Here is a 13,217-nt window from a genome sequence, read left to right on the forward strand (position 1 = left end):
GCAATATGTGCAATAATTGGATTACTTGATTACTCTTCGTAGGTGCCAGAAGGAACTGCAGTAAATCAACCAACCGGGGTCCAATGTAGGGTATAATTTTCAGGAGGAAAATTACCGGAACTAGTACTGTGTCTGTTATAATATATGAAGTGAATTATAACTCATGACAGATTAAATAATAGTTGTATTCGGTTTTTGGCGTCAAATACGACAATTACTTCCCATTTTATAACCGAGAGAGATCCGACCGATGCTCGCTCGAATCTCTCTTAATTCCAAAAAAAAAATGGTGCGTGCTTGAGTACAAAACTTGGTTCGAGCTTCGTTCGAACTGTCGCCAGATTGTTGCAAGCTCGAAAAGTTCAAACACTAGTCGAGTGTGGAAATTTGAATTTGGTTAATTGGTAAATAAAAAGTATGGACTTAATATAAACAGGATATATGAAAGTTGAGGGAAACACAGAGGAGTCAATTTCAAATCATTAGAAACTAGATTTTTAGTCAAGATAAAACTACAGAAGAATTTATTAGAGGAAAAAGTGTGGTGTCAATAAGAAACATCCTATCCTGTGTAACATCATTTCAAGAAAGCGGTGTACCCTGATTAATAGTATCACTTGTCTTTCTTCTCATTGGATTTTTTACATGCAAAACAGGAAGAACTATCAAAAAGTTTAATCAATGAATTGTAACAATCCGTGTTTTTAGAATTAATATCATAATTAAACTCCTCTGATAAGGTTGACTGAACTCAGTATTGTTTTTGCAAACATCGACGTAACTGAATGCCTCTGCGGAAAGCCTTTACCATATAAGCCTTTTAAGATCCGGCTGAAACCTTCGAGAAGTTTTGAGACTTCCATCCAGACATGCCTTCTTGGTGGAAAACTATATACCCTGGACCCAACACACACACATTAAATTTAATGTTTTCTTCTTACGACTAGAAAAAAAAAAACTAAGATGTGCATATAACTTGCCCGCTTTTTATCACCCAATGAAAATTTTCCATCAAAAAGGTCATAACAATTATAAAGATTCCTGCCAATTATTAACTGTTTATTATATTTATGCATGTTAGCTGTTGCTACCAACTCTTCGCTTGGCTGCGTGAAAGAAATTCAAAAAAAAGAACTGTTGACAGTGTTAAGACAAACAGCTACAATATAGATGATAATTATCTAAGCTTGCTCCACCTTGACCATTTGTTCAGTTTTAACGGATTCTAAAGAGGCAACAATAAAAGCAAGATGATGAAAAGCTTCTTCGTTAGAGACACCCAATGCCTTTCCGTGACGAACAGCATCATAAAACGCAGCCAATTCACCCTCTACATCAGCCAATCCATTACCAGGTGCATTTGCTTGAAGAGCAATGATGGGTCCAGCATCGATTGATTCACCAACATCATTAAATAATTCCACACTAGTATCATCAACCAGATGAATTGATCCCTCTGTACCATGTACAACCAAATCCATCTTTTTCACACCTGCTGAACACTATCATCGTTTGGATTATTTTTCAGTACGATGAAAACAATGTGTGATTTTTTTTACTTACAAAAGTGAAGTTAGCAGTACCAACGGCTCCATTTGCAAGCTTGACTGTAGTTGCCAATGTATCCTCACAGACATGGATTGTGTGTCTCTTGGTAGCAAAAGCACCAACCTTTTCAATATTTCCGAGAATGGGAATCAAGTGAGCCATATCATGAACACATCCATCACTAAGATAACCACCAGGATGTTCAGGGTTTTGACGCCACTTCGTGTTATGGTATGGGGAATTGGGACTGTAGGGACGAGATGAATCATAGGTGAAGTTGACAAGTTCCCCGATACCGCCGTTTTTAACATATTCAGCTACTGCATAAGCTAAAGGGTGATATGCCCAATTTTCATTGACAGCAACAACCGTCTTTGCTTTTTGAGCGACCTTAACAATTTCACGAGCATCTTTAAGATTGGCGGCTAAATAAAAAAAAAATAAGGGTCGGGACGGAAGGTCAATTTAAAAATACATCTTGAAACTAACCAATAGGCTTCTCGAACATGACGTGTTTGTTTGCTGCCACAGCTGCTTGGATAATCTAGAAGCATTTTTTAGTATCGACTAGACGTGTCAATGACGTTTTTTCTTTCTTTCTTTCACATACCTCTAAATTGAATTGGACAGGAAGAAGAATATCAACGGCATCAACGTTGGGATCGTTGATAAGGTCGAGGGGGCTGGTATAAACAGCAGATTCAGGAATACCGACCTGCGTAAGCAGGTTTAAATACACACAATTTTTTCATCGTTTAAACTTTTTTTCGTCACTTACCTCTTTAGCAAAAGCTAAAGCCTTATCCTTGGATCTGTTTGCACACGCAACAATCTCAAACTTCTTACCACCAACAGCTTGATAAGCTCTGTTATGACGATGAGCAAAAATACCTGTACCAATAATACCGATTTTAATAGTTTGTTCAGACATTGTTGTTTAATGTAATTTTTTCTGCGTAGAAATGGGAAGAAGAGAGAAAAAGACTAAAAAAAATAAAATTTGCTTTTCGCGGTATTTGACAGAATTTGAAAAAGTGATGTAACGTTGATTACATAAGCTTCCCGCTAATTTAATACGCTTTCCCGAACGAACGGAGTTGACGTCGATCAATATATTTGCTAGCAGATCTCTTCTTTAGATGGTAAGACTGTTCATTTTGAGTAAAAAATCAGATGTGCCCGTTTTTTTTTTATCGGCTATTAGCATAAAATGAAGGGATTTTTTATGAAGAAATGGCTGTTATACGGTGACCCATTGCAAAACATTAACAATAGTGTAAATCGAGATATTTATTTAAATAGAACGATAAGCATACTCATCAGCTAGAACTTCCTGGAGTTTGTAGACAGTACTGTATGCAAACTGAATACCTGTCAAGAAAGCTTTCTTGATATCCTGAGCTTTTACAAGTTCGCCATTATATTCTTGATCCATTGTATCCACCGCTTCTTCAACAACTATACAAGGAAAACCTTCTTCGACGCCAGAGTAAACTGTAGCATTTACACAATTATGAATCATCATACCGACAACCACTAATCTCTTGATCCCTTTACTAACGAGGTATTGCTTCAGATCAGTGCCGACAAAACTACTGCTTTCATTCTTTGTTATAATCTTTTCAGTGGCCAAAGGTTGGACACTAGTATGTATTTCAGATCCACGAGTATTTTTTAGAAGAAAAGGGTAGGTTGTTTCTAAATAGTCCTTCATAAAATGCTGGATAAAGACGACTTCTTTCCCCTCTTGTCGGAATTTATGAATGAGTTGGGCACAGGCTTCAGCAGTCTCAACTGGTCTGGAATTTACAAGTTTTCCTCCAGGAAAATAATCGTTTTGAACGTCAACAACAATAAGAGCTTCTTGAGACATAATGGTCTGTATGAAAAAAGAGAAGAAAAATATCGAGTAATTGTTTTACTTTTTTTTTGTGCATTTATAGTGATTTCTGGTGGGAACCGATTTTTCCGTTATTTCATTTTTTACAAGATGGTTCTTTCCCTTGTGACTTGTGCGCAGTTGATTACAAATCAGTTCCTTTTCGGATTTCACAAACGAATTTATACTATGGTCAGTAATTCTACCTCAGCGAAGTGAGGGTGCTATAATGTACAAAAAGATAAATATTGAAACCCTTCAAATAATTACCAAAGATATATTCTTTTTTATATCGATCTGATGTGGATTAAAGTTAATATCGAGGGTTTTGCAAGGACAATGATATTTTTTAGTTTTGTGCTCATCCGTATTGGTTGGATCGAGGTCACATTACGTCCCTACAGGTCCCATAAAAGTTATCATTCCAATCGAAATGATATCAGACTTAAACAGGTCTCACGCCAGTCTTATTATTCAGCCAATCCCAAAGGTTCTTACTAATACAAAAATTTTATCACTAGTTTTTGCCTTTTTTGCGAGATAGCTTAAGTTTATCCTACAATGACGCTTTGCCTGAAATGTTTGGCAATGTAACTAGTAAAAACAGAAACGTTGGAAATTGGCTTTTACCATATGTACTTTAAAACATTCAAACTTATTGTGTCTGAATACGTAAAAATCACAAATCTAAATGCTAGATATATCTTCAACCCTCAATGATGTATTTTGATAGTTTTTAAAAAATAGTTAAATCATTCAGGCAATCTCAGATATTTTCGTATATTACCAAAACGTATATATTTTTACTCATATATATTTTTACTCGTATATTATCTTCATAATGTTATTTGTTCTTTTTTCTTTATTGTACTATTCACACGCGCACACACCTGAGAATTCATATTGCTTTTATGTTTAAACGCAATACATTATCAGGCAGTAAAGTTTAGTTTTACGTTACAAATCATTTCTTAACTCGTGTTCCTACTTGCAACTGCCTTTTGTATATCCACATCATTTTTAATCCAGAGAGAAACATTGGCATGATTATAATTGATATAATCACTTGTATTGGCGTGCTTAGCCAACCACGGTTTTAACAAACGGCCTTGTACGCACACGGGAAGTCTAAAATATGTTCAAATATGTATGTATACATGACACATGGTGATACTACAAGAGTTTTTAGACTAGCACTTTCTTTTACCGATCTGCTACTTTCTACAACTAAGCCATCAAACCAAATATATATTGTCTCTGCTCACCTGTCGATCAAGCATCTAGGACCTTTGCATGTTTGCTTTTCAGGGTTAAAAAAATGAAAATAGGCATAAGAATGGGCGTTTTTATTATTGTACTTGTTGCAACATTTAAGAAAAAAAATTGATCTCATATTATCAACACTCATCACTCTACTTATAGTCTATAACTTTTCCAACCATGTTTATAAATAAATTTTGTTGATAACATATTGTTTATCTTGATGCGAGCCTTTGCAATTATTAGATTTTTAAAAAAAAAGAATTACTTTGATTTCTGTTCGAAAGGTAACGAGAAAATTTGTCATTTAGATATGATACCTTCTAACCATTTGCTTAACCTGAGTGTTTTTTGAAGGCGCATACTTTAAAATGGGTCTTTACATGTGATTTGCAGTTTGAAACAACAAAAAGCAAGACATGGCGGATTAGATTGAGCGATATCAGCCTTCCGTATAAATCACAAGACAAGGCAAAAAAACAAACGGTTTCTATGGGTACTTATGCCACTTAACCGCAGCAGCAGCATTATTTGGGGGGGGGATGTTTCACAGTGCGCATTTGTGCTCTGGGACAGGCTAAACCTTATATGGATTTTGTCCAATGTCAATTATGTCTTATCTTTTGAAGGTCCTGGGAATTCCACATGATAACACAAGAGTGCATATGTTTGTGTTTATACAATCAAAAATGAAAAATTTATTGTTCTAAATGGTAGTAGGGGTGGTAATAATTTACAACTTTCCTCTCTTGGTCATACCTAATTCGATCAAGGTGAGGAAAGCAGAAGCAAAGTCATCAAAGAACTTTTGTTGATCCTTGGCGTAGATTTCGACATATTGACGGAAAGGTTCTTCCAAAAGTGCCATATCGGTAGGCAACATCATGATCTCTCCCTCATCTTCATCCACAAATTGCTTGGGTCCATCCCACTTCTTTTCAACCCATGTCACGTTCAACAAGAGCTTGTAGCTAATTTTTTTTCCTCTTAGTTTTTAGTCATCATATATACAAAATACACTTACAATTGGTTGGAGAAACGGGTAGGGTTGTAGGTCCAGGGACCGTCAAAGCCAGAACGATCGGCGTGACAACGACCAACAGTGTGTGCACCAATCAAAGCAACGGTTTCTTGCACGGAGAATCCCATACGAGAAACAAACACATCAAGCACATGGTCCTTACCCAATGCAGCGTCAGGAAGACGACCTTGAGGAGGACAATCGACTTCATTGGCCTTATCACGACGTCCACCGGTCCAATCAATATGAGGGCCACCCATATGCTCAACGGCAACACAACCAGCAAGGCTGCAAGAATCAAAATATAATTTTAATTAAAGCATACAAATAACGAATAGGATGACTTACGTCCATAAATCGGCATGGGAGATCCAGGTGTGCTTGGCCTTGATAGGATCGAGGAAGTTTCTGGCATGATCCAAACCAGCATTGGCAGGGTCAGAAGCTTCAGCTTGATGACGCATAGTAGCACCATCACTACCACCGTTCTTATGTTGACCATCATAGGTTCCACTGGCGTGCCATGCTAAACGGAGGCTATCATTGTATAAACAAATAAATATCTGGTTTTGTGTATAAGTGTGCTATGGGTGACTTACACAACGGGAGCAAAAGACCCATCATCGTATTCCTCATTGGGAAAAGCTTTAGCGATATCCTCTCTAACCTGGGTATACTTATCGGGGGATGCTTGTGAAGTAGACATTTTTAATATAAGAGAATGGAAACAAAGAAAAAAGGAGAAAGAAAAAAATGTTTTTTTTAGAAAAATATAAAATATCCAGTCAGCTAGCCCAGCCAGTCACTTGTGAAGAAAAAAAAAACCTTTTCTTGCTTATGCAATGGATTTGATTTCACATGGAGATTATAAAATTAAGGAGATTTAGAGATCCGATATTATTTTTGTTCTAAACAAACGCTATGATGTGCGTAGATAAATTGTACCTGGATTTGGGTAATCGTATCCGGGGGAGGGGGTCAGTCAGAATAACAATTTATCTTTGTTGTTCATAAAAATTATATATATACGCTAATCGAAATATTAAGAGACATCGGGTTACAGCGGAATGAAAAACCTTTTTACACATTTTGTACCATGAAAAAGAGCAGAGGGATTCTTGCTGACAGAGGATGTACTCTTTTTTACTCCACACTATTTTTCTATTGGCTCAAAAAAATTCACATGCTTCTTTTTTTACCGTAAATTATCACATTTATTTCTTTCCCCAGATTATGAATGACACATCTTAATTCTTGTGTATTTTTTTTTTTTACTGCTTTTAAAAATAGTCCTCTCTCCTTTTTTGTTTCTTCTTTTTTTCACTTTCTTTTTATTTTATACCTACATAAAAAACCATGTCTGATAACGTTGCTCATGCCCTTTCTGGTAAAAAAAGAAAAACACACTAACATGATCCTGATTGAAAAACAATAAAACTCATACTCTACATAATAAGGTGCCGGTGGAGGTATTGTCTCTATGGCCTTAACCTATCCTCTTGTCTCCATCAGTTCTCGTCTCCAAGTTCAAAAGAATGATGACAGCAAAGATGCCTACAAGGTATGACGAAAACTCTTTCGTTCTTGCGCTGAGAAAAATCGTATTAAAAATGCATCATTTTTTTTTAGAACACTTTGGACGCCTTTGTTAAAATTTTGGCTAAAGAAGGTCCCAAGGGATTGTATTCGTAAGTTAGTAGTCACAATGTCGAAAATATGGAAACTTAAAATTATTTTTTGAAATAGCGGTTTGAGTTCCGGTATCTTTGGTATTGCTATCACCAATGGTAAAGTATTAATTGCATAATTTAAGCTTCGAAATACAAAACAAAAAACTGACACACAACCATAAGGTGTCTACTATTACTGTTACGAAGCTGTCAAGGCCATCTTTGAAAAGGCCAAGGGCCAAGGTAAGCCCATGTCTACCGGTGAGTCCATGCTCTCCGGTGCCCTTGCTGGTTGTGCCGTTGTCATGGCAACTCACCCCATCTGGACCGTGAACGTAAGTCTTTTTTTTATTGGTTAGGGGTTGTACCTGTACTAAATATGTCCCATCTAGACTCGTTTGACCGTCAAGAAGGGTGTTGAAGGGGAAGGAAAGAAGACTGAGGCTACTGCATTAACTGTCGCCGCTCAAATCCTTAAGACTGAAGGTATTGCTGGTCTTTACGCTGGTGTGCGTGCTGCTTTGGTGCTGGTCATCAACCCCATTATCCAATACACTGTCTTTGAACAACTCAAGAACAAGGTCTCTAAGACCAAGACCCCTGGTAACCTTGATTTCTTCTTGATGGGTGCCCTCTCCAAGCTCTGTGCCACTGCCATCACCTACCCTTACATGTATGTTGAAACGAATCTTTTATATTGTTAAGAACTAACCCCCTATCATAACATTAGTGTCATCAAGTCTCGTATGCAAGTCAGCCAACAAGGCGATGAAAAGTACACCTCTATCTTGGACGGTTTCAAAAAGATCATTGCTGCTGAAGGTGTGACCGGTCTCTACAAGGGTATTTCCTCCAAGATTGTCCAATCTGTGCTTTCTGCTGCTTTCTTGTTCCTTGCAAAGGAAGTCTTATTCGATTGGTCTGTTTGGGTTCTTGTTCTTCTTGGTGCCCGTAAGGCTCGTCTTGCCGCTCCCAAGGCTTAATCTTTTTTTTTATACATATAAAAATGATGCACATAATAATAATAAAAAGAAAAAATTAGATTGGAGGGAAGGTTTTGTCATACCCTTTTTTAAAAAAAAAAATTGGGCTTATATATATATCTTTTTTGATAACCGCGTTTTAAACGTTTTTTAGTTGCCAAGCCCTATTAGCTTAATTAGTTTTTGACAAAAGCCATTACTTCCTGTCATATTTTTTTTTTTTTTTTTTTTTTTTTTGAAAAATGCGCTATTAAGCCTGGGTTGTGTTTGTAGTGTCCGTGTCGATTACGGCACGATAATAACGCAGCCTCTTTTGCCACGATACACAAGAGGATGCCGTCGTACAAAATCGGCATTATATTTTCATTGTATCATCTATCCACACTTCTTTATTGTATCCAACATAAACAAACGGTGTGGGCGCTTGAAAGAAAAAATGTATATATATATGCTTTGTTCTATTTAATCAGAGATAAATCTATGTTATTTTGTATTTTGTATTTTTTTTTTTGGTTGCGGCCACCTGTGGAACTTTGATACGTTACAGGGGAACATACTGTTTAGGGTTATTGTTTTTTTTTCGCACACCAACAAAAAGTACGTGTGATGGCGCGTGCCTATCCCTTTATTTTTGCATTAAAAGACAGAGGGGCTTTCGTTGAAAAAAAGCGGCGATTTGATAATCAAAACAGCGCAGACCACTTGAAAGGGAGGGTTGACATGTAACACCAAAAAAAATTTACACCTCTTTATTTAGTTCCTATTTTTTTCTTTTATTTTTATTTTTTTTCTTTTTCTTCTTATTATTATTAAAGACCGTTTTTTTTCATTTGTAAAAGGTTAGTGCTTACACTCTAGAAATTTGCAATGAAGTAAACTTCGAAACTCATCACCTTTTTTATTTTATTTTACTAGATGTCAAAAGCCTTTAAACCGACCACTTGGGCGGCTATTAATAACGCGTCTCTTCCTGCTGAAGGAGCCGGTAATCAAACCTTTGATAACCGTATCTTAGCAGCTGCTGTGATTGGTGTTCCCGCCTTCCTCACGTACACCTTAGGCTTTGGCTTATGGTTTTTCCCCATCCTTGCCATTCTTTTGGGTCTCCCTATCTTGGCCTGTACCATCTATTTATTCTCTCGCTTTGCTCCTCGTTACAGAAACACGGTCCCTCTCCCCGGTAAGCCCATCGAACACTACTTGACCTTCCACGATGCCGAACTCAAGGCTGCCTACCACGGTCGTAACAAGATCCCCATGGAAACCTTCTTCGAAGCTTATTTTGTCGGTAAGGTTGATTTCAACGGTGACCCCTTAGAAATCATGGAACTCCGTCATGACTGGGCCAACTTCCAATTGACTTTCGGTCAGTTCAAGTTCTTCTTAACACAATGGCTTCCCGAGACTTTCTGGCACTCCCGTGAACAAGATGAAAACCAGGTCCGTGATCATTATGACCGCGGTAACGATTTCTATGAGGCTTTTTTGGGTCCCCTCATGGTCTACACCTCTGGTATCATCTCTGATCCTACCAAGCGTGAAACTTTGGAAGAAATGCAAGAAAACAAAATGAAACTCGTATGTGAAAAGCTTCACATGAAGGAAGGTGATAGACATTTGGATATCGGTTGTGGTTGGGGTACCTTGGTTGCTTATGCTTCCAAGAACTACGGAAGTCAATCTACTGGTGTCACACTTGCTCGTAACCAGGTTGCCTTTGGTGATAAGCGTATCGAAGACTGGGGTGTCAAGGGTAAGGCTAACCTTCTCTGTATGGATTACCGTGATATTCCCAAGACTGAAAAATATGATAAGATTACTGTAAGCTTTTTTTTACCTTTTTTCTTTTATACTTTGTACTGACTTTGAAAATAGGCTGTTGAGATGGCTGAACATGTTGGTATTCGTCGTTTCCAAACTTTCCTTCGTGAAATTCGTGAACTTTTGGAAGATGATGGTATTTTCTATATGCAAGTTGCTGGTTTAAGAGCTACATGGCAATACGAAGATTTCATCTGGTAATTTTTTTCTTCACATGAAATAAGAGAAAAGAGCGTTGTACTAAAAATAACCTTAATTTAGGGGTCTTTTCATGGCTAGATATATTTTCCCTGGTGCCGATGCCTCTACACCCTTGTACTGGTATCTTCGTCAACTTGAGACTGCCGGTTTCGAAATTCATAATGTCGATACTGTCGGTGTTCATTATTCCGCTACTTTGGACAGATGGTATGAAAACTGGATGAAGAACAAGGATGCCATGAAGGAGAAATACGGTGAGAAATTGGTCCGTATTTGGGAAATCTTCCTTTCTTGGTCCGTCATTGCTTCTCGTCAAGGAAGTGCTACTTGTTTCCAAATTACTGCCAACAAGAACCGTAACTCCTATGATCGTGCTCAATTAATCTGTAACCGTACTAACCCTTCCGCTTGGAAGTCCAAGGTCGGTAACTAAAAAACTTGTATAAACAAACCACCACCATTACCAAAAAAAAAAAAAGCTTTTTTTTCCTCCCTTACACACAAACATTATGTACAAAGTGTACCCTCTTTTAAAATAAAAACATATTCTCAAAATGTAATTTGTTTAGTTTTCTGTATTATTCCAAACAAATACGGTATTATTATTATCCACAGCGACAATAGTACGTGTATCATTGGAACAACATACATCCCGGATAAGCTCAGACGACTTTGAATGAGATAAAATCTACAGAATACATGATTAATAAGCTTACGAAATACATTTATATCACCATATAAAAAATATTTTTTTTTTACCCGTGTTGGCTCGGATTTCTCAACACTGTTGTCCGCTAGAGTTTTACTCTTCTTGCTGTTGCCCACATCATAAATATACACTTGGCCATCATACTCTCCCGCAACCAACACCTTTTGTCCTTCCGCCTCAATCACTTTGTATCGAACACCCGTACATTCCTTTGAATCAGGCCATGCCAAAGACAGTTGAATATCTGCATCTGTCTCCGTACTCTTTTCAGGGTTCCAAACAATAAATTCCATATCTTCCGCACCTCTCGAAACTATATGCATATTTAGTATCCTTCCCCTCTTTAAAAAAATAAATAAACGAAAACTTACTGATTCGGTTATAAAGTTTGCTGGTGGTATCGCCATCTTGTCCAAATATATAGACATCATCCACATAGCCGGCATGCCATTCGCCACCTTTAGGGTAAATATGTTGTGGTTGGACAGTGGCCAATGCTCCAAACGAAGTCCATTTATCTCCGGTGCGAGATTCTTTACTGCGATACTGCATAGATCTCTCTCGGAAGCGTTGTAATAATTCGTCAGTGAGTTGAAAACTTACCATGTCGCCATTATCGAATCCAACCACCAAGGTTGAAAGATCGTAAGATATACTAAGTGCAGAAGGAACGCCTGTTCTAGGAGGCAAGCTGAATCTCGCCAAGCATCTAATAGCATAGAGTCTAAGTTTTTATCTCTCTCTCCATTTTTTTTAAAAAGGCTACTTACACAGAATCGTCAGTTTTGCTCATAGGTGAGCCAATATCCCATAAACGCACAGTTTTATCCGCTGAAGCACTCAACAACCATCTCGGCTCAGACTTTGCGAAAGCCAATTTGAGGACAGCTTTATCATGGCCAAACAAGTAGCGATAGCATTCATTCTGCAAAGGGTTTAATAATTTGATGGATCCTAAACGACCTGCAATAGCCAAAATATTACAACTGGCTTGATTTCCTACAGCTCCTTCGACAACAACATGCGTGTTTAATAATTCGGAACCTGCTAGCGTGGTCCAAGCCATACAATAAAATATCTCTTGGATTTCTGAATGGGTGTATTTTTTGGTGTATCGCTTTTGTTGGGTATCCAATAAGAGAACACTGTAGGAGCCGCAGAGCGCTACCGTATTAGAATTCTCTAGTTGGCCTTCTCGACGTGGTTCGAATTCACAGCACCAGATGTCTTTAGCATCTTCCATGTCATGATCGTTTCTATCTTTGACCGGAACATTGATGTCTGTATGTCCCTTGAATACCGTCGCTAATTTGTATGCACCACCTAATACTAGTTAGTATTTTGCATTATTGAAAAAAAAAATGAAATGGGGGAAGAAGGCGAAACTTACTAAGAATGGGTAAGATTTGATGTTTACGTCGTGATTTAACAACTTTGCGTTGTACGGGTTCATCTTCGTCATCCGTATCAATAGTTCGCTTTCTCCCGCCTGTGGTTGACGGAGCCTTGGATTTGACTGTGGTGCTTTTCAAAGGTGCTTTGGCAGTAGTGGTTTTCATTACCTTGGATTTTGTACCTGTCTGCTGTCCTTGTGTTGTCCCTGCTGCTGCTGCTGCTGTTGTTGTTGCTGTTGTTTTTGTTTTTGTTGTTGTTGTTGTTGTTGTTGTATCCTCTGTTGTAGAGGTTAATTTCGCTTTTTTGGCAGTTTTTACTTTTGATTTAGTAGGGTCCACTTTTTTTTGTGCGGCGGAGGCGGGTGTATTGAATAGATTAATGGGAGGTGGGACTACAATGGCTCTGTTGGAACCTGTAGGTTCCGATCGCCATCGGTCGACATCATGAGCAGTTTTAGGTGTAGTTAAAGGGGTTGGTTTTTTAATAGCGGGATGTGTCTGCTGGTTTGCAATGGCAGGTCTATTGGCGGGAGTTGGTAAAGGTTTGGGTACAGATGGTAAAGCCCTTGCTGGTGGGGTTGTAGTTTTGGGCGTGGCAATCTTGACGGGTTTAGGTGGTTTAGGTGCCTTTGTCCGTTTCTTGGGTTTGACGGGTTCGGAATCCCCAGCAAGCATACGTGAGTACAAATATTTCATTCTTATTTAGATAAAGAGAGAAAGAAAGTGTCTGC

The 13,217-nt window shown here is 38.0% G+C and overlaps 6 protein-coding genes across 6 annotated transcripts; 2 read left to right on the forward strand and 4 right to left on the reverse strand.

Moving 5' to 3' along the window:
• Positions 1-1,524: 1,524 nt before the first annotated feature.
• Positions 1,525-2,479, reverse strand: EV154DRAFT_430921 (uncharacterized protein; the record flags this gene model as incomplete). Its single annotated transcript, XM_051596570.1, has 4 exons — positions 1,525-1,973; positions 2,038-2,092; positions 2,159-2,263; positions 2,327-2,479. The coding sequence occupies 4 exons, from the start codon at positions 2,477-2,479 to the stop codon at positions 1,525-1,527; spliced, it is 762 nt and encodes a 253-aa protein (XP_051451627.1).
• Positions 2,480-2,660: 181 nt separating this feature from the next.
• EV154DRAFT_95396 (Isochorismatase-like protein) lies at positions 2,661-3,473 on the reverse strand. The gene has a single exon (XM_051607861.1). It carries the CDS (start codon positions 3,419-3,421, stop codon positions 2,843-2,845), a length of 579 nt encoding a protein of 192 aa, XP_051451628.1. The 5' UTR covers positions 3,422-3,473; the 3' UTR covers positions 2,661-2,842.
• Positions 3,474-5,161: 1,688 nt separating this feature from the next.
• On the reverse strand, positions 5,162-6,515 carry EV154DRAFT_95465 (heme peroxidase). Its single transcript, XM_051607862.1, has 4 exons — positions 6,308-6,515; positions 6,057-6,245; positions 5,712-5,996; positions 5,162-5,658 (listed from the first exon to the last, which is right to left on the reverse strand). The coding sequence occupies exons 1-4, from the start codon at positions 6,412-6,414 to the stop codon at positions 5,421-5,423; spliced, it is 819 nt and encodes a 272-aa protein (XP_051451629.1). The 5' UTR covers positions 6,415-6,515; the 3' UTR covers positions 5,162-5,420.
• Positions 6,516-6,568: 53 nt separating this feature from the next.
• EV154DRAFT_528222 (mitochondrial carrier domain-containing protein) lies at positions 6,569-8,592 on the forward strand. The gene is made up of 8 exons (XM_051603561.1): positions 6,569-6,650; positions 6,735-7,095; positions 7,166-7,269; positions 7,338-7,396; positions 7,455-7,495; positions 7,562-7,713; positions 7,771-8,051; positions 8,109-8,592. Exons 2-8 carry the CDS (start codon positions 7,065-7,067, stop codon positions 8,359-8,361), a joined length of 921 nt encoding a protein of 306 aa, XP_051451630.1. The 5' UTR covers positions 6,569-6,650; positions 6,735-7,064; the 3' UTR covers positions 8,362-8,592.
• Positions 8,593-9,043: 451 nt separating this feature from the next.
• EV154DRAFT_473457 (S-adenosyl-L-methionine-dependent methyltransferase) lies at positions 9,044-10,941 on the forward strand. The gene is made up of 4 exons (XM_051597937.1): positions 9,044-9,200; positions 9,277-10,182; positions 10,237-10,379; positions 10,444-10,941. Exons 2-4 carry the CDS (start codon positions 9,277-9,279, stop codon positions 10,814-10,816), a joined length of 1,422 nt encoding a protein of 473 aa, XP_051451631.1. The 5' UTR covers positions 9,044-9,200; the 3' UTR covers positions 10,817-10,941.
• EV154DRAFT_528227 (WD40-repeat-containing domain protein) lies at positions 10,875-13,208 on the reverse strand. The gene is made up of 5 exons (XM_051603562.1): positions 12,483-13,208; positions 11,863-12,415; positions 11,464-11,801; positions 11,143-11,405; positions 10,875-11,071 (listed from the first exon to the last, which is right to left on the reverse strand). The coding sequence occupies exons 1-5, from the start codon at positions 13,180-13,182 to the stop codon at positions 10,949-10,951; spliced, it is 1,977 nt and encodes a 658-aa protein (XP_051451632.1). The 5' UTR covers positions 13,183-13,208; the 3' UTR covers positions 10,875-10,948.
• Between the last annotated feature and the right edge of the window lie 9 nt (positions 13,209-13,217).

Source organism: Mucor mucedo (genome assembly GCF_025094135.1).
Source record: "Mucor mucedo strain NRRL 3635 chromosome Unknown EV154scaffold_178, whole genome shotgun sequence".
In the NCBI taxonomy this organism is placed as follows: domain Eukaryota; kingdom Fungi; phylum Mucoromycota; class Mucoromycetes; order Mucorales; family Mucoraceae; genus Mucor; species Mucor mucedo.

What these genes read in the sequence shown, in the direction of transcription:
- EV154DRAFT_95396 (XM_051607861.1), bottom strand. Translation starts at nt 3,421, where the DNA reads ATGTCTCAAGAAGCTCTTATTGTTGTTGACGTTCAAAACGATTATTTT.
- EV154DRAFT_95465 (XM_051607862.1), bottom strand. Translation starts at nt 6,414, where the DNA reads ATGTCTACTTCACAAGCATCCCCCGATAAGTATACCCAGGTTAGAGAG. An exon ending in GGGTCTTTTGCTCCCGTTGT is followed by an intron (nt 6,246 to 6,307) that starts GTAAGTCACCCA and finishes ATACAATGATAG; the next exon opens with CCTCCGTTTAGCATGGCACG. An exon ending in ACCCGTTTCTCCAACCAATT is followed by an intron (nt 5,659 to 5,711) that starts GTAAGTGTATTT and finishes AAAAAAAATTAG; the next exon opens with CTACAAGCTCTTGTTGAACG.
- EV154DRAFT_528222 (XM_051603561.1), top strand. Translation starts at nt 7,065, where the DNA reads ATGTCTGATAACGTTGCTCATGCCCTTTCTG. An exon ending in ACAGCAAAGATGCCTACAAG is followed by an intron (nt 7,270 to 7,337) that starts GTATGACGAAAA and finishes ATTTTTTTTTAG; the next exon opens with AACACTTTGGACGCCTTTGT. An exon ending in ACCCCATCTGGACCGTGAAC is followed by an intron (nt 7,714 to 7,770) that starts GTAAGTCTTTTT and finishes TGTCCCATCTAG; the next exon opens with ACTCGTTTGACCGTCAAGAA.
- EV154DRAFT_473457 (XM_051597937.1), top strand. Translation starts at nt 9,277, where the DNA reads ATGTCAAAAGCCTTTAAACCGACCACTTGGGCGGCTATTAATAACGCG. An exon ending in AAAAATATGATAAGATTACT is followed by an intron (nt 10,183 to 10,236) that starts GTAAGCTTTTTT and finishes CTTTGAAAATAG; the next exon opens with GCTGTTGAGATGGCTGAACA. An exon ending in CAATACGAAGATTTCATCTG is followed by an intron (nt 10,380 to 10,443) that starts GTAATTTTTTTC and finishes ACCTTAATTTAG; the next exon opens with GGGTCTTTTCATGGCTAGAT.
- EV154DRAFT_528227 (XM_051603562.1), bottom strand. Translation starts at nt 13,182, where the DNA reads ATGAAATATTTGTACTCACGTATGCTTGCTGGGGATTCCGAACCCGTC. An exon ending in TCAAATCTTACCCATTCTTA is followed by an intron (nt 12,416 to 12,482) that starts GTAAGTTTCGCC and finishes AACTAGTATTAG; the next exon opens with GTGGTGCATACAAATTAGCG. An exon ending in AGAAATCCGAGCCAACACGG is followed by an intron (nt 11,072 to 11,142) that starts GTAAAAAAAAAA and finishes TGTATTCTGTAG; the next exon opens with ATTTTATCTCATTCAAAGTC.